The sequence below is a fragment of the Myotis yumanensis genome, unplaced genomic scaffold (assembly GCF_028538775.1).
Source record: "Myotis yumanensis isolate MYYU_CA2020_CCGP unplaced genomic scaffold, mMyoYum1.0.hap1 SCAF_10, whole genome shotgun sequence".
NCBI classification, from domain to species: Eukaryota; Metazoa; Chordata; class Mammalia; order Chiroptera; family Vespertilionidae; genus Myotis; species Myotis yumanensis.
Window position 1 is genome coordinate 32539380 of NW_027223761.1, and position 26452 is coordinate 32565831.

Genomic DNA, 26452 nt, shown 5'->3' on the forward strand with positions numbered 1-26452 from the left:
TTTGATGCTAACCGTGTGCCAGGCCTTGTGCTGGTGATCATTGCCTGCCCTCGGAAAGCTCATGGGGTCCCAGAGAAGAGATGTAACCCAACCTCACTCTCATCCCAAAACAACAGCCAGAAGTCTCAAGTATTTCCAGGTGTCCCCAGAGTTCGTCTCATGTATACCCCCCCCACCCCCCACCCCCCCATACACACACACACACACACACACGAAAAGACCAGTTCAGGCAGCCACGAGGTGGCATTGGATGACTGTCATCCTTTCTTCCTTCAGCACCTCACACTGGGTATTGCTCTAGCCGCCAGGCCTGCCAGGCCCGCCCGGCATAACCACTTTGCCTTCTGGGCTGTGCCATGCTGTCTGGACTCCACTAGACATCTCTGGCTGTCACAGTCACCATTTCACTTGCGGACACATTTGCTTAGAATAACCATCCCTGACAGGCAGTATTACGTGTGTACGTGATTATTAAAACTGTTTAAATCAAAGAAGCTGCCTCTGTCTTCTCCCTTCCTCTCTGAAATCAATAAAAATATTTTTTTTTTTTAAAAAAGAAGCCCAGCTGGTGTGGCTCAGTGGTTGAGCATCGACCCATGAACCACAAGGTCACAGTTTGATTCCCAGTCAGGACACATGCCCGGGTTGCAGGTTCGATCCCCAGTGTGGGATGTGCAGGAGGCAGCCGATCAATGATTCTCTCTCATCATTGGTGTTTCCATCTTTCTTTCCTCCCTTCCTTTCTGAAATCAATAAAATTATATTTTAAAAGGAAGAAAGCTATATCCTCATAGCTTAGTTACTTAAAAGTCAGAAAAATAAGAAAAAATTCTAGAAAGATGGCAGTAATGGCAGCATAGATATTTAATCTCTCCAAATCCCCACATAAGAACTGACAGAGCCATTAGATAACACTACCCAAACGCCATGGATAATACTTTACAACAAAACTAGATGGTCAAATAGCCCCACAAACCTCGAAACACAGGCCGGTGGGGACAAGCCCCCTCCAGCCTCAAAGCCTGCCTGGTGTCACCTGCAGGAGAGGACGAAGAGGGAAGCAAGAAGGTGGCATCTGATGAATATCAGAAAGACCAACCCCAAAGCAACCACCAGGTATTGCCGGGAAGCACCGTAGAACAATGTGAGAACAGTAACTGAAACTCAGAGGAGGGCTGCCTCTCCGATGTCAGGTGAAAGCAAGACATCCTCTCAAAGCCGATCCAACTCTACAACCAAGGACCACATGGGGAAGAAACTTGTGGGGTAGCGTGGCGAGTGAGCAGGACGCGGACGGGAGGCCAAGGATGCTCAGGTCCTGGGCGCGAGGGGCGGAAGCAGCACCGGAACTCTCGGAAGGCGAGCCCCATATTTTCGAAGCCTACGCAAAAGCAAAAGATGATGAAGCTCTGTGTGTGCAGAGTGGCTTTCCTGGACCCTGCCTCCCTCTGAATGCTGGCGGTGATTGCAGTGATGCTGGAGAATAATCATGCCAGAATAATTAAAAAGATAAAATCAGCAGGACCCAGATACTGACGCATATGGATAATGAATAACTGGAAATAAAGATGTGACACGGGTTTTTTTTTTTACTTGAGTTGCTGAGTGAATTAGAAGAAACGAGTTTGGAAAACAGGAAGATGAGTTCGGTTTGAGTCCCACAGGTTAAGTCTAATGGGACTACTGTCTCCTCTTTTGAGGATGGCCAGTCCCTCGCACGGACTGGACCTCCCCCCAAAAAACTGCATTCCCAAAACTTCCAAGGCACTCCCAGCACCCATGCAGAATGTGCAGCCTTCATGCTTTCACAATTCCCGCCCTGAATATTCACTCGGTAAATACTTCCTTAGTGCCTCCTATGTGCCAAAACCTGTTCTAGCTGCTTGGGATACATGATAAACAAACAAGTACAAAAACCCCTGCCCCTGTGAAGGGTACATTACAGCAAGGGAAAACAGACTATAATGAATTTAAGAGTATATCGTATGTTACAAGCCAATAACTTCTATTAGAAAGTAGAGTCAGGACCCAGCTGGCATGGCTCAGTGGTTGAGCATCCATCTATGAACCAGGAAGTCACGGTTCAATTCTCGATCAGGCCACATGCCTGAGTTGCAGGCTGGATCCCCAGTGTGGGGTATGCAGGAGGCAGCCGATCGATGATTCTCTCTCATCATTGATGTTTCTATCTTTCTCTCCCTCTCCTTTCCTCTCTGAAATCAATAAAAATATTTTTTTAAAAAGTAGAGTCAGAATTTATATGCATATATGCATAACCTATGGACACAGACAATAGTGAAGGCCTGGGGAGAGGGTAGGAGTGAGGTGGAGGGGTTCAATGGGAGCAAAAAGGAGACAGCTGTAATACTTTCAATAATAAAGATCCTTTTTTAAAAAAGTAGAGTCCGAATAAGTGGGGAATAGATTGTCCATGCGGGAGGCAGGGAGGTAATGGCCACTTTAAATAAGTGGTCAGGGCAGGGCCTTTAGGAACGTAACACTTGAGCAAACACGTCAAAGAGGTTAGAGAATCAACTAAGCTGAAATATGGGCACGGGCATTCCAGGCAGAGGGAACAGGCAGACAGAGGCCCTCGGTGGGAGTGCGCAGGTTCGTTCGAGGAAACAGTATGGAGATAAGTGGCTAGAGTGCCGAGAGCAAGGGAAAGATGAGAAGACGTGCACTCGGAGAAGGGACTCTGGCTGGGCCACGCAGGAAGCCACTGCAAGCACGCTGGGTTCCACACTCAACACACAGGAGAACTCTTTCCGAGTCATCTGATGTCACCAGACGGCAGCTGGGCCCACCTGACATCTCTCTTCAACCCAACCTGGAAGGCTCTCTGACGAAGGGCTTCATGGAAACAGCGAAGGTTATTTTAGAACGCCTTAACCTCTGATGCAGTGAAGTATAAACTGTTTACTAAACAGTTACCTTGAGCATAATTATTTATGCAACGAGCTATAAATAATTTACAGTGTGGTTAGGGCATTAAGCTCAGCCCCTCCTCACTAAGGCACTGAAGCCCCAGCCAGTTGTGACTAAAGGAAATGCCGCTTCTCTGGGTTTGTTCAAATCGTCCAGGGCTGTCATTACCCTGCTTCTGATCCACCTTGGAACCCCACGCTGAGCTGCCTCGGCACAGGCCTCTGCGCAGCGGGGCTTCCGTGCAAGGAGCAGACCGCTCTCCAGGCCTAACTCCGAGTTCACACTTTCAGTGCAGAGTCTCCCCAGGGTCTGGTGTTGGACAGCTCACAGCAGTCCTGCTCCCAACCGGCAGCTGATCCATCTGTGCAGCGCGGGAGCCAGAGAACCAGGAAGGAGGCTTTCTCTCCTTCAACGGATTCTGCAAAAAGCCTCCTGCATCCACCTGTTACCCTGGGGTTGGCCTCCTTCCCTCTGTGATCCCGTGTTCTCCACCATCTTCTGCACCGACCCTCTGCTCCAAGCTGTCGCACTGGCGTTTCCTGATTTTTCCCCAGAAATCCCCAATCTAACGCCGTAGTGGGTTGATCCCACGTTTCAGATATCCCCAGGAATGCTGGGGAAGGGGCAGCGGGGCCTGCCGTACACCGTACACCAGGAGTAATTTGTGAAGGGGCATGAATAATGGAACTTTGTCCCACCCATTTCTTCAGGTTGTGGCCTTCCATCAATCTACAGAAGGGTTTGAAGGGTAAGGAAGAGGCTCGACCACTCTAAAAACCCATTCAAAACAAATCTAGCTCACTTCCAAGCCTGCCATAAAGAAAATGTTATTGAGTACTTTTCTGTATGCCGGGCACATATCAAGTGCTTGCATATACAATATCTACTTTGTATGCACAGCAAGGCTTTTTATTCTCCTCATTTTACAGAGGAGGAAAAGACAGAGGCTCAGAGAGGTGCCTACGGCTAATCAATGGCAGAGCCCAGACTTCAATCCAGGTCTGCCTGGCTCCAAAGCCCTGGCCGCCTCCGCAGTCTGTCCGGCTCCCCGAGCCAGCAGGCTGCTATTTGTTTCAGAAAGTTAAGAAACATGAAGTTAGTTCCAGGTAACTTTCCAGTCCCATGAGCCAGTGTGTGCATTTGACAACCGCCTCCTCTCGATGACTCAGAGCTCATCATCTCACGCTGTCGAACACTGGCATTTCAGATGCCCTCAGAGAGCGCGGGGGCGCTGTGAACATTTCCTGGCCTCTATTAGCTCAGAAGCAACTCATTTTCAACATCTAAAAAGGATACACTTGTGCATTGCCAACGTACATATGAGCGTCAGCGTGACAGTGCTAGCAGCAAGGACACCTGAGGAGAAAGCAGCATCTGGGTCCCTCTCCCACTTCTACCCCTTGCTAACTGTGTTCTGCAGGATACTTGCCCTCTCTGAGCCGCAGCCCCTGACCTGCCTTCTCCCTCATTTCCAACCACTGTGCCAGCCACCGTTTCCGTCCCTCTGCTGTGACTTCCAGCATCTAGACTTTGCACATACGGGCCCTTCTCTCTCCCTCTCCTCTTCACCTTGCTGATGCCTGTGCATCCTCAAAATCCAAGCCTAAATGTCTCCTCTGAAGGAGGTTTCTCTGGCTCCTAGATGAACTTATGTCCCATGTTCCACACGTGTCTGCAATACCCAGTCTTTTCCCCATCAAGACACCAGTTTCAAGTGTTTAACTCCTTGATTAATATCTGCTGTGTCCATTAGACCTGTGGTCGGCAAACCGCGGCTCGCGAGCCACATGCGGTTCTTGGCCCCTTGAGTGTGGCTCTTCCACAAAATACCACGTGCGGGCACACACATACAGTGTGATTGAAACTTCGTGGCCCATGCACAGAAGGCAGTATTTTGTGGAAGAGCCACACTCAAGGGGCCAAAGAGCCGCATGTGGCTCGCGAACCGCAGTTTGCCAAGCCGCAGTTTGCCGACCACTGCACTAGACTACAAGTAGAGGAGGGCTTGTATCTGCCATGTCCTCCCTTCATGCCACCTCTAGCACTGTAGATGCTCAGTGTCTATTTATAAAACTGAATTAAGGCCCTGGCTGGTTTGACTCAGTGGATGGAGCGTCAGCCTGCAGACTGAAGGGTCCCAGGTTCGATTCCAGGCAAGGGCATGTACATTGGTTGCAGGCACATTCCCAGTAGGGCGTGTGCAAGAGGCATCAGATCCATGTTTCTCTCTCACTGATGTATCTAACTCTCTATCCCTCTTCCTTCCTCTCTGTAAAAAATCAATAAAATATATTTTTTTAAAAAAACTGAATTGAGTATCAAATGGGAAGGACAAGAATCTATACAGTTGTACTGTCTGTCTCATTGGGTTGTGTGAGGGTCAAGGAAAAAAAAATCCATAATCATTACTGCTAACATTTACTGAGGCTGGGCCCTGTGCCAGCTGTCATGTGGTCGGCTTCACATGGATTATCTCGTTTAGCTTTCACAGCGACCCTGTGAGGAGGGGCCTCGTATTATCTCACTTTTGCAGATGAGGAAACTGAAGCTTGGAGATCACCCAGCTTGTGAGTGGCAACGTTTGGCTCTGAACCCAGCCCATCGGACTCTGGACCCCATGTCCTTAATGTTACTCCAAGTGCTTTATAAAAGGCTGTGCTCTATCCAAATGGCATGTTAGTACCGCCAGGTGAAATTAGAACTGCATTCTCACAGGCACTAAGTCAGCCTCAGCTGCCCTCAACCTTCATGGGTAAACATGGGGCCTGATGTGTAAACTAAAAGGGTTTGGCTTTGTCTTTCCCTTTCTGTTCTCCTCCTTACTTGAAGGAGAATTCTTTTCACTTGCTGAAGTGAAACATTTAGGAGAATTCACAGATCTAATATGCGAGTTGCCATCCTGATACCTCCCTGTGGTTCTGGAAAATGCAGGTGAGAATACAGAGGCCACCACTAGAGGGTGGCCAAGAGCCAGTCTGCCCAGTCTGCAGGGCTGCAGAGACTCATCAGCCTCCAGGCCCCACCACTTGGACCCCTCCCCTCCACCACACACTCGCTCTACCCCCAAGCCTCAGGCCCTGACCAAGGGTTCTCTACCCCCAGTTGTGGGAAGACTCCTTCATGCTGGGCTGCACTGGCTGGGCCGCTCTCCAGAAGGGCCCCCCAACCCAGGGAGAAAGACTATTATTACCCCCATTTACAGACCCGGAGACTTCTTACTCACATGAAAAGAATTCTCCTTCAAGTAAGGAGGAGAACAGAAAGGGAAAGACAAAGCCAAACCTTTTAGTTTACACATCAGGCCACATGTTTAGCCACATAGTGAGTAAGTGGTGGGGCCGTGATCACTTAAACTCAGTCTCTATAGTCCCGAGTCTCTGCTCATATCAACTGAACACCGCACGGCCATCGGCCATCGCAATGCTGTGAGCAGGAGCCCAGGATCCCAGCAGACGGAGCCTGACTTCGCCTGGGAATGTGTACACAAAGGAAATGACATTTGCCCGGTTCTTAGAGGAGGGGAGTTGGCCAGGACGACAAGGACAAAACGATTTCCACATAAATGTGAAAAGGCCTTGAGGTATAAAAATAGCAATACCACAAGAAGTCTCGTTGGACTCAAGCGAGCATTGGGGGCCCGTGAGGGAGGGGCCAGGAAGGGGCCTAACGGGAAAAACAGGGACTCGTGGATCAAAGACCTTGACATGATTCGGAATTTGAATGTAATCCTGAAGGCAGTTTGGAGCCCCTGAAAACCTCTTAGAGCAGGGCAGTGACATAACTATGCAGAGAGTTAGTAGAAACTGAACCGAGCAGGGTTCGATACTAGGTAGGAGGATGGCCTGCTGGGAGATGACGGTTATAAAACAAGGAGAGGACAGAAGCTGGAACGAGGGCAGTGACGTGAGATAGGAAACGCAGGTGACCTGGGAGGGACATGAGAAAACGTGAGGGTGAGCAGAGGACAAGAGCAAGGCTGGCCCTTGGGTTTCTAGTCTGGGTGAAGGCACTGCCCTGGCCGAGACAGGACACCCACCCAGGGAGGAGCTGGGGCTTCATTTTGCTTGATGTCAGGGTGAGGCACTATGACAAGTGGGATATGCGAGGTCACAGCAGAAGGGGCCAGGCCCTGCAGAAAGGTCCATCAAAGAGGCCCCAAACTTTCCCAGAGAGGGAGGGGACCAGGCCTGGCGAGCCCCACATGGCCCCACCCCTCGCCAGTCCACTCCCAGACTCAGCCACCATGCCGCCACATAATGAGCTGCTCTTCTCCATCTGAGAGTCTAGGGACTGCGGCTCATTAAGGTTTGGCCTGTGTTAGCGTTGAGTATCCCGTAATTGCATAGCTTGCCTGACTCTGTCATTAGCTTTCTGCTCCTCCAGGTTCCACCTCTTCTATTGGATTTGTTGATTAACCCTAATACTATATAAAGTCTGCTCAAACTGGGCAGCTCCTGCTCTGCAGTGGGGGCTGCTTGCTGTCCCTGCACCTCACAACTCCCAGTGGTTCAATTGTCTTAAGCAATGAACTGCAAGGTGCCATCTCACTGTGCATGAAATCTTTCCTTGGCGAATACAGGCGACTGCTCTGATTACTCACACAGAGGAAGGAAACTGAAAATTGAGGTCAAAGCAGATGGACTGGCAATGAATCACATTCCCTTCGTGGAGCCGTAGGGTCTCCAGCCAAAGAGCTGGAGGGGCCAGGGGCCAGGGGCCGGGACCGGGGTTGGATTTCCTGTCTCCACAGTGAACAAGAATCTAAGCCTGATGCTATAAACATTGCCCCCACGCCTGCGAGCGGGGAGGGCATCCCAGAAGTGAGTGGGGTTCACAGGAGCCCTGCCCTGTTCTCAGCAGAACCCCTGAGAGAAGCAGATGCCTACTCCCCGAGTAACCCCACTCCTTGCTCTGTGTGGCAGCTTTCCTGGAACATCTGGAAGGAGGTGACCAAGCCTCAAAACCTGGGCTTTCTGGAGTCTGGCAGATTCTCAACACAAAGCCAGATGTAACCACAATCATCTCCACATACCAGGCTACTGGTCAGATGCATTTTTTTAAGCTGGATTTATTCAGGGTGGAGTCGGTGTAAGAGAAGGGAACGGCCTAGTAACAGACCAAGAAATTGCAGTGTGCAACAATGGGCTCCCTAAAATATTTCTAAAGTCAGAGGGAATTAAGTACCCACACAGCAAGAAGAGAGGATTATCAATAATAGAGTTCCTCTGTGTATCAAGCACTCTCTCCTTTAGCCCTTAGAGCTGTTACATGGTTGGAGATTACCAACCCATTTTACAGATTTAGAAACTGAGGCTTAGAGGCAGTATATAAGTTGTCCAAACTCACTGACAATAGCGATAATAAAGCTAAAGTTATTGAATGCTTATTACATTCTAGGCACTGTGTTAGGGCTTGATTCAATCTTAATTATTCACTTAACCTTCAAAACAATTCCACGGGCCTTGTATAACTGAGATTTAGTAGGTTAAATGACTTGACCAAGGTCATTCAGTGGATAAGTAGAAATAACCTAGGACAGTGGTTCTCAACCTGTGGGTCGCAACCCCTTTGGCGGTTGAACGATCCTTTTACAGGGGTCGCCTAAGACCATCCTGCATATCAGATATTTACATTATGATTCATAACAGTAGCAACATTACAGTTATGAAGTAGCAAGGAAAATAATTTTATGGTTGGGTCACAACATGAGGAACTGTATTTAAAGGGCCAGAAGGTTGAGAACCACTGACCTAGGAGGTCTAAGACCAGAGCTTGCTCTTGACTATCATACTAGGCTCTCTGATTTCTTTAGCAATTTAGGGGCTACTCTCACCCTCAAATCCACAGCCAGGGCTCTTTCTACTATGCAAGACTACCCTATGTGACATACCAATGCCCTTTTAAAGCTTGTGATTATTTAGACCAGCGGTCACCAACCTTTCGGACCTCATGCGACACCAGTGGTCCGAGGACCACTGGTTGGCAACCGCTGATTTAGACTATGGCATGTCTAGTCATTTTTTCAAACCCTTGCCTCATTTCTTTCTGGGAGAGAATTGGTTATACATTGTTTCAAGTCAAGACAAAAGTTGTCAGATGCCTGTGGCCCCATCGTCACAGACATCTGACAAGTTTGCACCGGAAGCGCTGCCAGAGCAGGGAGCCAGGAAGGCCATGCACACAAGGTGGGAAGTAACCCTCTAAGGACTCCAGATGCAAAGAGTTCTCCCCACCCCCTCACTGGCCTTGCTCTGCCTCTGCTTCTGCCCTTAGATTGCCACCTTCATTCATCAAAGCCCATCACTGGGGGAAGGTAATAGTGCCTCATCCTTCAGATGCCAAAGGGAACACTATTTCCCAGTTCAACAGATCCATATTTTGCCCCTCCCACACCCCCGCCAGCTGCTGATACCAGTTCCTCACCCCCAGCTAATCCTGCTGCCCTGGCATCCAGTGTTCCCCAGATGTTGGAGGTCAATAGTTTGTGGAAAGCTATGCCTACACTCTTGTTGGTTCATTTTAGACTTTTTTCACTTAAAATGGGTTTCAAATGTTCCTTCAAAGTCTAGAATTGTTAAAGAAATCAGAGAGCCTAGTATGGTAGTCAAGAGCAAGCTCTGGTCTTAGACCTCCTAGATTCTTATTTCTACTTATCCACTGAATGACCTTGGTCAAGTCATTTAACCTACTAAATCTCAGTTATGCAAGGCCCGTGGAATTGTTTTGAAGGTTAAGTGAATAATTAAGATTGAATCAAGGCCTTAACACTGCCTTACTCTAGTCCAACTACTGTGTGAAAAGGTGGATTCTCTGTAAGTGAACACTCTACTATGCCGAGAACACTTTGTAATGGCCCCCAACCCTGACTAGGCACCCCAATGTGTCAGGTACTGGGCTACGTTGCTGGGATTACAGAGGGAAGATGATGAAAACATGTTCTCCAAGAAGGCAGGACCTTCTATTGCAAATGACGTGTTCCCTCCACCAAGCACCGCACCTGGTGCACCATAGGCACTGAATAAATATTTACTGAATGAATAAATGAATGACTGCAAATAAGCATTTAGGGCTCGCTGTCCTTCACGTGGCATTTGGAGGGAAGCATAGAGAATTTTGGAAGCACAGAGAAGGGAGGCTTAGCCTAAGCTAGACTCTCTGAGAAAGCTCCCCAGGCCAGCACTGAAGGATGCCTCAAGTTCACCAGTGGAAGAAGCAGAGGGTTCCCACAGAAGAAACAAACAGCATGTGCAAATGAGTGATGGCATCAGACCACACGCTGAGAAAATGGCAAGTTGCTAAGTATAGTCAGAGGGGTGAAGACGAAGTCAAAAGCAGGGACTTCAAATCACGAAGCATGTGGGAGTGCTGGGATTTATAGATTTATCTGTATTGTATGCCATCAAAGCAGGGCAACCTATTCCTCCCCACACAACACTTCTCCTGAATATACCAAAAGCTTCCATAAAACCTGAACTGGACACAGCCTCAGAATCCGGAAGGGACTCCCAAGCGGGGAGGTCTTACCACTTCCATGCCAGCTACAAGGCAAACACTAGGCCTCTGTGCATGGCATAGGAAGGAATAGAAGACCTTGTTTTGGTCAATGGGATTGCTTTCCCAGCCCTGAGGCACTGAAGTAGGATTTTTTTTTTTTCCAGAAAAGGGAACAGACTATCCAAAACTCACTCACAGGCTTCTAGAACAGTAAAGGCTCGAAGGGTCCCTGGGAAAACTTGTCTCCTCCTCATCCTCACACAAAGAAACTAAAGCTCAGGGGGCAGGGAATTTGCCTGGTGACACACAGCAGGTAAATAAAAAGCAGGGCCAGAAAAAAGGAAGGAAGGAAGGAGGGAGGGAGGGAGGAAAGGAGCCTTTGCCTCTTAGTCTCTGCTCCTCACTGCATTCTGTTCTTCAGCAACAGACTGCATAATAAAGCTGCACACTTTTTTCCAGTGAATTTAAAAGTAAAGACTGAAAATATTTCTGAATCACTATTCTTTAGAAGAAGAAAAAAACATGTCTCTCCAGCTCCCTGACTCCATCAAGCAATTAAACCTCTGGCTTTCACTCAGAAAGAGTATTTAAATTAATGAAGATAAAACGCTAGCTTACTCTTCCCCTCTAAGCAGCAGAATGAGAACGGCTTGCTGGAAGTAGGGATATTTTGGAGAAAGAAACAAAATCCAACCTAATTCTCAGAGTCACCTGAGACCCCTCAGCCATGTGTCCTTCATTCATCAAACATTTATTAAACACTTATTCATTCAGCCACTTACTGAGCTCCCACTGTGTGCATTCTAATGCTCACAGGAGCACAAACATGAATCAGAAATGAGTTCAGCCCTCAGGACATTCATCACTGAGTAGGAAAGATGATATTTACATAAATCATTATTGTACTACCCAGGGCCTGGCCTAAAGTTCTCAGCCCAAAGTAAATCTCATTCGAATGAATGAGTGAACGAATGAAATGATATCTGTTACAGATCATTGCTAGTGAGAATTACACCGGGGCTTGGACACAGAGCTTCTAGGGAGACTGGGTGGGAGCATGAGCTTAAGAAACAGCCTGGCGAAGGCAGCACTGCGCAATGGGCAGGAGGAAGCCTGAAGAGCATTTTGGCAGCTCTATCCCCTTCTCTGGGCCTCAGTTTCCCCATCTTATCATGAAGGGATGACACAGAGGAGCTCTGAGGCATGTCCAGCAACAATGTTCCATGCTTCTATGATCCCAGCTCCCAGCCTGGTATGGGAATTTAAATCTAACCTCTCTTCTTAAAAATAACCGTTGAATCACTGTCCCTCTGCCTTCACCAGGTCACGCCCTCTGTTTCTGTGGATTTCTCTTGGGAGATGTTGAGAAGGGAGGGAATTTGATTCTAACTTTGATTGGCCTTCCTGTTGGTTTAAACAACAGAAAAATATCCAATTATCCCATTGACAATTACAGTCTGCACATTTCACCGCAGGCCCAGAACTCAGCCCAGCAGCAGAAAACCAGCCACAGACCAGGGGCACACACATGCAAGCCATTATCTAGTTGGAGACAGGCTGGCCTGCGACGGTCCCCGCTGGCTCAGGAAGCCGGAGGGCTCCTCGCCAGCAGGCCAGCGGTGACCCAGGAGGCTGCCGGCCACTAGCTGCAGTGGCACTCCCCCGTCCCGGCTCATCTCAGACAGTGAGAGGTCCCGTATGAAAGAACCAAGTCGTATACTTGCTACAGATCCAGGCCTCATCGGGTCAAGAGATAAATCAGTGTGTTCCATAAGGAAGGGACCATGCCCTATTTGGTTAACAATATACTAGTACGCAACGCACAAGGCATATGATCTGCGCTTAATACATTATTTATAGAAAAAAAATTTAGTTGAAGGCTAATGAATAAACAAGTAGCTGAATAAATGAGTGAACAATTTGCTTGTGTAAGGCTCCCAGGAATACTGTGGAAAAGGCAGACTGGATCGAGGATGGGCCCGTGCTCGGCTCAAGCTCCCTCTGGGAGCATGTGTCAAGCTCTGCTCCTTCCCAGCTCCATCCTTGGCGAGTCATATCACCGCTTCCAGCCTCAGTTTCCTCATGGGGTGAATGTTGTATGTGCCGCTCAGGTTCCCCTTTAAGGAAGGACTTGTTGCCTCTAGTTGCTGGGAGTATCATTAGCAAACAGCCTCCAGCTAGAGACATAGCAGCCACAGTCTCCTGCCCTCTTCGCTCCCACCCATACATCCTTGACTCTCCAGGGAGGTATTTGGACCTGAGCTGGCAAGGGTTCCCACTACTGAGGGATGCAGGGCGGGCTGGTTTCTGTCGCCGGGACGGCTGGTGTCGTGTGGGCTGTGCACTGCCGGGCACCCTGCACCCTAGAGAGACCTTCCTTCTTGAGCCCCAGTACTTATGCAAACTCTTAAAGTAACGATCACCGCCACCTGTGAGAGAAGATGAACGTGGTGCTGATCCGGCTTTAGGGCCAGCCAAGGGCACACAGCTGGTAGGAAGCGAAGCTGGGATTTGAGCCCAAGTCCAATTCCAAGGCCTATAAGCTGTCACCACTTAGGCCTACATTAAAGTCTCCAAGAGCAGGGTTTTGTACTTTGGCTTCCTTATTTTATTGCTTTTAAATCTGAAAGTTTCCCAGGAGATTCAGATACAGTCAGAGTTACAAACCCTGTCACAGCCCCTCCTAACACCCATGTCAGTTCAGCACAGGATCCCAAGCCCTAGCCAGGGATGCTATTGCTCCCCGCCCTCTGCTCTCACCCAGGAGCCTGCACCTAGAAAAGCCCCTTTGATGCTATTTACTCATCAGGGTCTCATATGACTCACCCAGGCTGCTGGATGGCCCCACGCAACTTCGCAGCATTTGTTTATTTTGTATGTTGAGGTAAACACTGGCACCACAGAGCAAAATTGAGTTTCAGTGGAACGCAACAGAAAGAAACCAATTATCTAACGTGAATTATTTATCTGGGCACAATAATCATGGTGTTGTTCCCCATGACAGAGGCCTCCGCAACTTGGAACAAGAGGAAAGAAGAGGTGGCTGCTATTGTCTGCCCCCAGTGCAGCTTCAGATTCGATGAATTAACCCCTCCCACATCCTGTAAATACACATGCGCCTTCTCTGTGAGTGTGGCCTATGCACCTGCCCCCAGAACACACGTGATTGATAGGCTGGTAGGCACAGGGATTGTATTCCTCCCAGTATTCCCCCAATTCCAGGCTGTAACTATATTAAAGGAAATACCATCTTTGCAGCCCACACTGTGAGGGCCAAGACATCCTAAACAAGCATTTTCTCAGGTTGCAATGCTTGTGGTCAGCCAGAACTCATGACATCATCTTAGTCCTGTCACAGTATTTGCTATATAATATCAATTAGAAGCCCTATCCTGCCTCCAAAAGGATACAGAATCCCCCACTTATCTTCCAGGATACATTCCAAGGCCCCCAGTGGGTGCCTGAAACCATAAATAATAGCACCAAACCTTAGGCATACTGTGTGTGTCTTTTTCCTATGCATACATCCCTATGGTAAAGTTTAATTTATAATTTAGGCACAGTAAGAGATTAACAACAATAAATAATAATAAATAGAACAATATACTATAATGAAAGTTATGTAAATGTGGTCTCTCAAAATATCTTATTGCCCTGTACTCACCCTTCCCTTGGTGATGTGAGATGATAAAATGCCTATGTGATGAGATGAAATGAGGTGATTGACATGACCTTAGGCTAATATGAACTTTCCAATGATACATAACAAGAACTTTATGGCTTCTCTTTGGCAGGTTGAAATTGCCAGCATCACTACACTTTCGCTTTAAAATAACTTTTAAAGTGACTATTAAAATAAGTTGCTGCAACACAAGCACCACAGGAGGCGATCTGATAACTGAGACAGCTTCTTAGTGACTAATAGGCAGGTAGCGTCTCCAGCCAGGACAAAGGGATGACTCATGTCCCAGGCGAGACGGAGGAAGACAGCACAAGATTTAATCATGATACTCGGAACATCACACAATTTAAAACTTATGAATTGTTTATTTCTGAAACTTTCCATTTAATATTTTCAGATCTCGGAAGACCCCGGGTAAAGGAAATCTAATTTCTAAATCATTTTTGTGTGATTTAATTTCCTTTTATCTGGGGGGGGTGGAAGTGGGAAAGGGATGTCAGTGGTTCCCAGAGGCTTGAAAGGGCGCCAGGAGCTGATCTACCTTGGCCGCACGTGCCCTACTCCGGGGACCTATTCCTCTTCTGAAGTAGTTGACATTGATGGAGCAGCTCCCATGTCAGGCAGGTGCTTTATGCAAATTATCCTAAACTCTCATAACAACCCGATGACGTAAGCATAAATATCTCCCTTTCAGAGATGAAGAAACTAAAGCCCAAGGTTACAGCTAATAAGTAACAGAACCAAGAATCGAGTTGAGACTCTCCCAACTCCTAACCGCTGTCCTAACCTGCCCTGTGAGGACAGCTTCCTCGCCCCTGCACAAGCTCTGATCTGACCATCCCGGGACCCATGGGGCTCTGTAGGGGTGTCCCAAAGTACTAGTGTCAGAGCTGCTACCGCCCATCTGGCTCCACAGGTAGGGGCCTCCCGCCTGGTTGGCACTGGAGCTGTAAGACTAAGAGTCTGCTTCATCCACATCGGTTCCGCGTTCTCCTGGCTTAAAACATTAGGCTGCTGAGAGAGTCTGCCTGCGGTTGCTTATTTTCTCAGCGAGGTCACTTGCTAAGAGAGGTCAGAGGAGGGATTTCTGGAAGAACTCCCCAAGATCACCCACATGAGGAGCCAGAGAGGACCTCTGAGGCACAGCAGGCGCGTACTAAACCAGTGATGGCGAACCTATGACACGCGTGTCAGAGGTGACACCCGAACTCATTTTTTGGGTTGATTTTTCTTTGTTAAATGGCATTTAAATATATAAAATAAATATCAAAAATATAAGTCTTTGTTTTACTATGGTTGCAAATATCAAAAAATTTCTATATGTGACACAGCACCAGAGTTAAGTTAGGGTTTTTCAAAATGCTGACACGCCGAACTCAAAAGGTTCGCCATCACTGTCATAGCTCCCCCTGTGTAGCTCTCTCTGTATGACGGACACTTATTTATATGAACTCACTTAATCCACACGCCAACCCTATGAAGTAGTACTATTATCTCCCCGTTTGACACATGAGGGAACCGAGGTGCTGAGAAGGCACCTCTGGGGCCACGAGTCTCTCCTTTCCCCAACCTCATCATCTGGCCTTTACCTGTTCAGTGCAGTCCGCCCTCCCTCACCCCCCGGCCCCCCTACTGCCCAACTCAGGGCAACCGCCATTTCCCAAGGACCAGCTCTGCGCTCACTTCTCTCCCTGGTGCTCTGGGGGAAAGAGAAGACACTTAAAGGTAGACTGACCCTTCAAAGAGGCTCAGAGAGGACCTTCACTAACCCTGAGGGCCCCCAGTGACTCCAGCCTCCTGGCCTAGGAAGGATCAGGAACCTACTCTGGAGTTCCCTATCTTAGCGGCACACCCCACTGGGATCCCCTATCTTAGCGGCACACCCCACTGGGGTCCCCTATCTTAGCGGCACACCCCACTGGATTCTTTGCTTCACTGTCTCCCTGGATCTCAGACTGCAGCTCCTTGAGAGATAGGATGTGCCTGACTCCTCCATGCCCCAGGGCCCAGTTCCAGGCATATTTGCCGAGTGAACCTGGTATCCCCAACACCTTGTCCTAAAGCTTCTTTCCCAGGACGGAGCATGGAGAGGGCACCACCTGCGGCCTAGGCACTTACCGCTGACCCGGGAGGGCGATGGAGTCCACCTGGCGGCCTCCAGGCAGCGCCATCATGTTGAACCCGATCTGCAGCAAAGCCTGCCCGCAGCGGTCGGGACCCTGGAAAGAGAAGGGAGGATGGGGTCAGTGAGGGCCCCGAGAGAGGAGACACAATCACTTTCTCTCCCAGATCCTGGCCGCAAGGAGTCAAGGCAGGTGTGGAGAAAAACCCCCCTAGCCCTCCTCTGCTTTTTGAACCAGTTCATGCTCCGCTGTCCTCACAAAAGTAATACAAGACTCTGACCTTGGTTCTACTAGTAAGTCCTTAGCCCACTGTGAACTTCCACAATCTTTTATCACATTGTCAAATATGTGCCTGGTCCATTTTGCTTTGTACCCAATATTGGACCACAGGGACCAGCAAACATAACAGGAGGGAAACTTATACTTAAGTCTATGGTTTATCTGAAATTCACATTTAACTGGGCATCCTATATTATTTGCTAAATCTGGCGACTCTACATGCTAATTCCCTAACTGTATACCATCACAGCACTGGGTTATTCGCTTTGATTGTGCCTGGAAAATGTGACTCTGTAATGGGCATGGTGGTTGCTTCCCAAAATCCATTCCACTTCAGATGATGTAATTTCACCCAGACTGCCAGTAATTGGTTCAGAGTGCTTCTAGGAAAAACATGTTCTCCTAACTACAAGGTAAGACTGGATCTCTCCCACTGAACCTGAGCAAGGAGAGAATATCATTTCGTCGCCGCTAGAAACCATCTTGTGATCAGGAGAGGACCTAGCTGGAGAAGAAAGGTCCTTGATCCCTGAACCCCTGAATGATTGACCCTGGAGCTGGGCCCACCTCTAGGCTTCCTGTTATGTAAGATAATGCAGTTGTTGTTTAAGTGAGGATCTGGGTTCCCTACAGACAAAAGCAGGCTAACTGATAAAGGGGAGCCGGGTCCCAGGGGCTCCAGTCCCAGCTCTGAAGACCCACTTGGCTTGCCTGTGCTTCACAGGTTGGATGGAGACAATAGTGTCCTTCTTCCCCCATAAAACAAGCTGCCCACCTCTTTGTCTCCTCCTGCCTTGCCTGTCCCTTCCCCAGTCCTCCCTCTCTGCCAACTCCTTCTCCGAGCCAATAAAGGAGCCCTCCCTGTGGGAAGTGGAGATTCTATCGCTGTTGCCTGGGCAAAGTGATCAAAGAGAGGGAGGACTGTCTCCTAACATGCCCTGGTTTGAGGACAGCAGACTTCAAGACCTTCAGAGAAAACACAAGAATGAACTGGTGGAAAGATACAGTGGAGGTGGGCGAGCAGAGCCCAGAAAAATTAAACTCTTACTCTGTGATTACAGTGACCCTTATGAGAAAAGAGCAGAGGAGGACTTTAATGAATAGTGATGTGGCTGGACACAAAGTACCCCTTATGATGCTTGGAATGCATGTGTCCATCGAAAAAGTATGGGGAGGCAGGGGCCCAGAATAAACCAAGGCTTTGGTTAATTCCAGGGACTCACTGCCACTGTGGGCCCCCCTAGACTGTGAGCCCTTCAGGGACAAGAACCACTTGCAAGCACTCTATGTTGCCTGTTGAAAGAAGGAGTGGAATGGATTTTGAACACCTTTATGTTGAGCCCTAATTATTTATCTAGAACTGAGACTAATATCTATTTCACAGAACTCTGTAACAGTGACATGAGATCAGTAATAGAGATGGGAGAGAAATAAATAGAAGCTGTTATTATTCTCGTGTCCTGAGAGTCTGCTGTGTGCTCAGCGCCGTGATCAGATAAAGGCGATGAGGAAAATGAGATGAAGTGCATGAAGCACCTCGCACAGGGACAATGTGCGTCACTGGTCTCGGCATTGTTATTTCTACCATTACCATCGTTATTGAGAAAATGTATTTTGGGAACCCAGTGAGTCACTCGCCTGAAAAGTATGACACGAAAGAAAAAGTTAGAAATAACAAAATTCCCTTTGTGATGTGTCTGACTAAAGAACCAGAAAGTAATACCAATTTCTCCGAAAGTTATGATGTGTTCAGAGTGCATGAACAAGCAGGCCTTATTTTATCGCCATCGTTGTCATGGAGAAGGAAAGGGGGGCAGAGAAAAACCGTTGAAGAGGGAATTAAAGCTCAGAGCGGCTGAGGAGACAGAGACAATAAGGAAGTTTCAGGTCCTTTAAGGTGTGAACCAATCAGTCCAGGCCAGCGTGGCTCAGTGTTTGAGCGCTTACCGATGAAGTCACAGTTTGATGCCCAGGTTGCAGGCTAGATCCCCTGTAGAGGGCATGCAGGAGGCAGCCGATCAATGATTCTCTCTCATCATTGATGTTTCTAGCCCCTCTCTCTCTCCCTCTCCCTTTTTCTCTGAAACCAATAAAAAATATTTTTTAAAATATAAAACTAAATAAGTGTGAACCTGTCAGGATTCTGTGACTAGGTGAAGCACACCCTAGAATATTGAAAGAACCTCTGGATCTGATCGAGTCATATCTGAGGGACCCGGAGGGAGAGCTGTTAGGCACAGAAGCCTGGATGTTCTGAATTTCTAAGAGGCAGATTCTAGGAACACAGCTTGCTGAGCACAAAATTCTAGAACAGATTCCTAATCACTGATGGGGGAGGAGGCGCCTTTTGGACAAAAGCAGTGAGCACAAGGGGCCAGCAAAGGCACAGTAGGAACAAGTCATGCCCCAAAAATCTATACCCTTTTCGTTAGGGACACTGGGCTCTTGGCTGAGGGGCATGCACTAAGTCTAATATAGATTTGTTTTGTCAAAGCACCCTGGTGAGATGTCTTTGCTCATCCATTTCGCTCATAGTCTCCCAGCAGTTATGCTGGTGGAGGCTGCCCCCTAACAAAACCTGGGCAGGCCTCCTGGGCACATCTGGACTGTATATCGATCACTGGCCTTCGCAGACGGCATTACCGATGCCTGCCTCCTTTCCCCAGTGGGACAAGATTCCTTGATGTCTGAAACTACATCTTGCTCAGTGTGAGACTAGGCCCAGGACCCTACACAATGAACTGCCCAGTCAAACTGGGATTATGATTCCGATGAGATCTCAGAGGAGCTACACTTCACATTCACTGGGAACAAGAAACAGGTTAGAGAGATTATCTATAAGGTGACAGAGGGAATAGCAAAGACTTTAACCCAGCTGATGTTTATAGAGTACCTCTATAATGAAAACAATAGGTAATATTTATTGACTAGGTACTATGTGCCCGGCCCTGTTCTAAATGGTTCATATAGTATTAACTCATTTAATATTATCATCATCCCTTTGTTACAGGTGAGATCTCTGAAATTCAGTGGAATTACATCCATTGCCCAAGCTCACACAGCTAGTAGGTGACGGAGCACTAGTATCCACGTTTTATGATTGCAGATGATGATGATGAGAGCAATGAACTGGTGACATGTGTTCAGCATTTGTTGACAGCCTGACTACTGGTTCCATGGTGATGACACCCAGCCCTAACCCTTCATAGCCAAGCCCTCTTCTCTCTCAACAGCACCTCCCACTGCTCCCACCTCCCAGACTGTGAGTCCCCCAGCTCCACCTAGGGCTGGCCTTCAATGACACAGCCAGAGAGAGGACAGACAGTCCTCAGAAAAATGAAGCAAATCATAAAAACTGCAGGAGGAAGAGGAGCACAGACAGTGGGGCCATCTCCTCGTCCCTCATCTGTTGGTTTCCTTCATGACAGTCACATGGACAGAGTTATGGGGCGTGAAGGGATCAGGGGAGGAAACACCGCAGTCCCAGCTAAGCCTGAAGTGTCACTAGGTTTATAGAGAGACCTGTTGCAAGCATGCAGCCCTCAGGAAAGCCCCTGGGGCCTGCTGCCCTGGCAGCCACTCCTTCCCACTGCCCTAGGCTGAACTCATTCTATTGACAGGAGCTCAGAGCAGAACCCCTCCAAAGCTACACAGCATGTCAGGAAGCCAAGAATAGATTCAAGGCACCCCCTTTGCCCCGTGCTGTCTGTGTTGCAACATAAACTTAAATTTGGGAACCTGACAGATCTGGACTCAGTGCCTCGTTAGTACATGAACTTGGGAAAATCATCAGCCCCCATGAAGGTGTTTTCTTCAGTTATACCTGCCTCCCAGGAGCTTCATGAGGATTAAATGAAACCACTCGTAAGAGTCCCTAATAATAAAGTATCATACATCATATAATATCATATCTATGATGTGCTTGGCACATGGTAGCCTCAAAGAGGGAGTGTCCTTCCTCAGGGCAGTAGGAGTTGAGACACGTATCTCAAGGCAGAGATGCTACCTTGCCCACAAAAGTGGTGAGGACACATGTAGGAGTGAGCAGGAAAGAGGAAACTCCATCAGCTCTACCCCACCTCAAAGGCCTCCCTAACTCATTGAAAATCTCACCCTGGAACTGCAACCTTGGTTCTATGCCTCCTTCACTAGGAGGGGCTGGTTTGCAAAAAAGACTTGAAGCCTTAAAGTTCACTGATTTAGTTCAACGCCTGCTGGGACCGCCGCGCATTTGGACAGCTCATTTCTCTCCCGCATCCCATTAGAGGCAGCGCTTGCTCACCTCCATTTGGCTAACGAGCCAGCCTGGGCTCTGGAGGAAAGGGAGCCTGTTTACCGTAAATTACTCAATTAGAACCGGGAGCAAGGGAGGTTTCTGCTGTTGTCTAATGGGCCAATCCAAGTACAGCTCACGGCAAGGCAAGGATTGTTTAATCTGCAGGAGCCATTATTGCTGTCAACGGGGGCAGGACAGTAAACATTGGGGAAAGCAGTTAAGCTCCAGCAGAAATGCTAGGTAGAAGGCAGGGGTGGAGGTAAGAGAGGAATGAGACCTGGGGATGCAGTCAGGTCCCTCATTATATGATCCCCTGCCCCTCTTTATTTCTCACCCCATAGAAGCCCTCACAATTGTATTTAAACATTTCTCTCTGAAATTAGTAGCTTTACATCTTTCTTCGCTGAGGGTCCCAGGGGCATGGACTAGAGGTCTGTCCTGCTCACTACTGTACCCCCAGGCCTGCCTTCCTGACACAGTGCCTCGTGCATAATGATCAAATCAATAAACATTTGCTGACTGACCAGGGGGCTTCTTGTTGAAGGAACTTCAGCTTCCTCACTGGTAATGGGAGATGAAGGTATCTATCTCAGGATGTGTTATGAGTACTCAGTGAGACAATTGTGGGAGGGTCTTTTGTGACTATACATGTGCCTGGAAAGGGTATCCTAATATGCATTGAGACAAAGCCCCCTGTCCCTCCTGAGTTCTCATAGTCTACACTGTCTGTCATTCCCAGCTGGACAGCCTCCCTCCTCACTCCCAGCTCTGTGTTCATCATGTTCTCCAGACAGACAGACAGACATTCCACAGACAATCCCACTGCTGCATGAAAACGACAGCCACAGGTAACCAAGAGGATGCAAGAGAGGTCCTGAGAGCTTCCACCAGTACTAGGTGAGAATGGAAGGTGGGAAGAAGAGGTCAGGGAAAGTTTCTCAGGACCTGACCCCAAAGCTGCCACTTGAAAGAATGTGGAAGCAAACGAAGGAGAAGGGACCGGAAGTATGAGAATGCAGGCAGCAGGAAGAGCATGTGAAAGGCACAGGATTGTGGGTACGGAAGTGATTCCAGAAGGCTGGACGGAGCGTGCTGGGCTGGAGGTGAAGTTTAGAGGAAACTTACCCCAGTGGCATGGGAATGCAGAAAAACAAGTGATCACTTTCAGATAGGGGAGGAGGGCAGACTTCTTAGAGGAGGTGACATCTGGACCTTAAAGGCAGGGTGGGATTTTGCCAGATGTAAATGGGACAAGGACGTTCTGTGCCAGGAGAGCAGTACGAGCCATGGCAAGGAGACCAGAAAATGTAGTGGGCATTGAGAGACCCAGATATCTCCCAGGAGCTGGAGAGAAGGTGCCTCTATGGCCCTGCATATGAAAAGTTGTTTTTTTGGACCTTTTGCTATGGGTGGTAAGGGGGCCACTGAAGGTGTTTGAGAGGGAGGGCGAAATGATCAGAGTGGAATTTCAGTTCCCATGGTGACCAGTGGAGTAGATGGACTCCAGGGAATGAGACCAGCAGCAGCAGCTTGTTTAAGAGAATGATGTAAGCTCCAAGGGGGACCGCAAAAGCCTGGGGCCGAAGAGGTGGGGACCTGAAGGGGCAAGAAGGACTGCAGTGAGATTTGGGGAGCAACAACAATAAGCCTCTCTTCTCACCCCCCCCTCAGGGTCTCTGTTTTACTTATAGGCGGTGGCAACAGTCATCAGAGATATTTCAGTATTGCTAGGTGTGGTGGCCAGCATCCTGCAGCAATCAGATACTTTAAGAACCCTCCTTCCCAGGGGAGACACAAGCTATCACCCAGCCCTGATGAATGGGCTGAACCTCATGAAATATAGACAGCTCTGGCTCCCTTGAGGAAGCCCCAATGGCCCCTCACAGCTGCCAGGCGACAGAGCCCAGCAAGTTGGCGGACCAGACCTCAGAGAACCAGGCCTTGTCCCTTGAGGCACTAAAAACCTTGGTTGGACAGCCCAAAAGGACTGTGTATCAGGTAGAAGGGGGCCTGCCCAGACCTCAGCCCTGCTCAGGTTCAAGATGAATTTTAGAGGATTGATAAAGGATAAAATGGGAGCGATGGTTCCTTCCTCGTGGCACTCTGTGCGGGTCAGTGAGATCACATATGGGAAGTACCTGGCACACAGGGCCGCTCGATATAAAGGTTGGTTCAATCTCTCTTCTGGTGAGGAGGCTGCCTAGCAGTAGGGAGGCAGCCAGAAGGAGGCCATTCTGAACTATGTCCTGCTAGTCAACTGCTTTTTACTCTTTAGCTTTTTATCATTTTTTACTTCTAATTTTTCCTCATGTGAATGTTAGCCAACTACTCAAATGTCCCTCAGCCTTGATTTGCAAAAGTGAGAGCCCTCTCTCATTGGGCCCAGGTCCCAGGGTGCTAAAATTAACAATAAGTATACTTTAAGTTAATGACTTACTGGTTGTGGCTGCCACGAATAGACATAATTCTCAGATAAGGGCCATTAGAGAAAATTGAATAGCTCCAACGTGGTGAAAATTTGGATACATCCTGTTTCATAAATCACGACCAGAGGTCACTGGGCAAGCTATTTCACTCTCTGAGTCATGATGAAGACCCAGGTTGAGGGGGTCCATATTACCCTTGGGAAAGTGAACATAGGAGAGAGAACTGTACAACGTTTTGTCGTTTCACATATAACATTCTCTTATTTCTAACGCCATGAGCAGGTGATGGTGCTATTTTAACAACCATAATAATCCAACTCTCGTCTCCAATTTTATTTCCTTCTCAAAGCCCCCAAGCTGCAGTTTGCTCAATAACATTTGGAAGATCGCATGATGAGATCATGGAAATCCAAAGTTCAGGATTGAGATTCCAATCCCAGTTCTGTCTCTCTCTAGGCTTCTCCTACATTTAGCCTCCTCATCTGTAAAAATAGGAATAGAACCTATTCTCAAGGCTGTGGTTAGAATCAGTAAGGTCATGTATCCTACATGATACTTACAAGAGCAAGTGAAATAATAAAATAAGCTGCTTTGACCCGGAAGGCTAGTTAATGATGCTACACAGGAAATATCATGATATTCATCTGCGTGCCCAAAAGGTCCATTTCCCACCCAGGCCTCAGGCCCAAAAAGTTGCTACCCACTAGGGCAGTGGTTCTCAACCTTCCTAATGCCACGACCCTTTCATACAGTTCCTCATGTTGTGGTGACCCCCAACCATAAAATTATTTTCATTGCTACTTCATAACTATAATCTTGCTACAGTTATGATTCGTAATGTAAATATCTGATATGCAGGATGTATTTTCATTGTTACAAATTGAACATAATTAAAGCATAGTGATTAATCACAAAAACAATAGGTAATTATATATGTGTTTTCTGATGGTCTTAGGCGACCCCTGTGAAAGGGTCATTCGACCCCCAAAGGGGTCACGACCCACAGGTTGAGAACCGCTGCACTAGGGGATTAAAAAGCAAAATATATTTAATATATTGGGAAGAAAGCCTTCCATAGAAGAGATTTGATAGAGACCTAGAACATAAAGACCACCCTTTGAGTAATTACAAACCACAACAACACTAAAACATTTTCTGTGTTTGCAACACTGGCCCTGAAGAAATAATTAACATCCCACTCATACCCTCTGTGACCTAAGTAGTGTGGGGCATTCAAAGGAAAATCCAGACGGAACCAGAACCTGGGCTCAGCCACAATGACACAGGGTTCTCACCAGCTCATTAATAAAAGAAACCAAAGACAGAGAACCAGAACCCACTCTAGGGTCACAGCATATACACATGGAATAACCTCAAGTGTGAACACAATGCAACCAATCTCAGCAAACCCTACTGTCATTGCCATAACATCCTCAGATAAAGAATCTTTTATGTTGGAGCCTGGTGTCAGGAACATGGTCCACATGGTCAACATATAGCCATTTGAGTTAATTAATTGGGGCACAGGATGGGTCAGGCAGTCCTTTTACAGATTGCTATCTTATCAAGGCTCATTTACGTCTAGTGTGCCACATGTCACAGTGGCATCTGAACAGTGCATTGCATTGTATCCAGCACAAAGTAGGAGCTCAATAAATGTTAATCATTCCCCTACGGAGTATTCCCTGGTTCTCCAAAAACACCTTGCTCTTCCATCATTCATTGCACCCAGCACATCCATACTGAAATCTCCTCAACCCCCTTTTTCTATCTCCAGGTGATACCAGTGTTTTGGGACTCAGCTTTAATCCTACCTCATCTGGGAGGACTTCCCCAGTCACCCTAATCCTATAGTAATTTCTCCCTCCAAAAAGTTACCTAGGAATAAATAAAACTGTGAGGTCTTGAACAATTTTAAATTATAAGACAAAGCATGCTTTCTCCCTTGTCCCTCTCTCTTCCCCTTTCTGCCTACTGCGTGATGCCAGAGCAACTGAAAAGCCACACTATGGCAAAGCCAAAAGATGGAAGAAGTTGAGTCCCAAATCACAGTTTAGAGTAGAGCCATCCAACCCACAACAATCTGTGGGGTAAGCAAGAAATGAACATAATGTGCTAAGCCATCAATAGTTGGGGGTTTGCTTGTTACAGCAACTAATTTTCATTAATCTGACTAATTATAAGAATTAAAGTAAATGATATATCAAAGGTACCTATAAGTATGCTAGATACTGGTATCTTAATAAATATAAGTTCCTTTTCTTTACTTCCACAGTCTTGGAGAAGAAGGTGTCAGTTTGTCTACTAATAATTACTGGACACTGTTCAGTCTACTGGACACCAACTAGTTCATGCACAATACAGCCAGGGTCCAGAAGTTGATAAGATGAGGGTGTGATGAAATAAATACTTACAAACATTTAAAGTCCCATCACTTCTGAGACTAAGATTCTGTTTCTCAGCCTGTGCCTTCTCTGTTTCTATGCATCCATTCATAATAACAGCCAAAATTTACTACCGGTGTTTCTAAGGTGCATTTTTTCATATTTTAACACCTGCGATTGGGATGTATGTTTCAGTTGATAACATCTTGGCATTGTGTCATAGTTTAGTTGGAAACATATTCTCTTTTTTTTGTGAAGTAACAGGTAGGCTTACAATCTGTGGCATCTTAAATTCAGTGAAATGTGGTATTGGACACTGTGTACCAAGCACTCTTCTAAGGGCTTCATATAAATAAATTCATTTATTTCTACAAAATCCAAAACAATTAATACTACTATTACCCAATTATAAAGACATTAAAATGAAGATGCAGAGAGATTCAATAATTTGCTAAGGTATACAGCTGGTAAGATGAATGGGGGAAAAGACTCTACCCTCTCTATAAGGAATTCCATATGATGTCACTATTTTTTAGCACCTGATTTTTACTTGGCAATTGATTCCTCTTCCTATAAGAAAGCTCACAAGCATATTCTATATTCAGCAATATCATAGACCATTATTCTAAAATACTTCCCCATAAGAATTTTAAAGAATTGATAAAGATGTTCTTAAAGTGTGTTTTTTAATGCATCACTGAGCTATTGAAAATGAAATCTAAAGAGACTGAAAGGAAAGCAAAAGCAGGAACCAGGGATAATGAGCAAGAAATGAAGGGAGTTTTTATCCTAAGAACATCTGCTGAATGTTATATTCCATACGCTTCTGTTTCATGTATGTATGGGGCAGGACAGACTAA

The 26452-nt window shown here is 47.3% G+C and overlaps 1 protein-coding gene across 1 annotated transcript in view; it reads right to left on the reverse strand.

Annotated features, from left to right (window-relative positions):
• The window catches only part of INSC (INSC spindle orientation adaptor protein), a 119522-nt gene that overhangs the window by 72336 nt on the left and 20734 nt on the right, over positions 1 to 26452 (reverse strand). The window contains exon 2 of the mRNA XM_070426663.1: positions 16223 to 16323. Within this exon, the coding sequence (XP_070282764.1) occupies positions 16223 to 16323 (101 nt within the window). The remainder of the gene's footprint in view (positions 1 to 16222; positions 16324 to 26452) is intronic.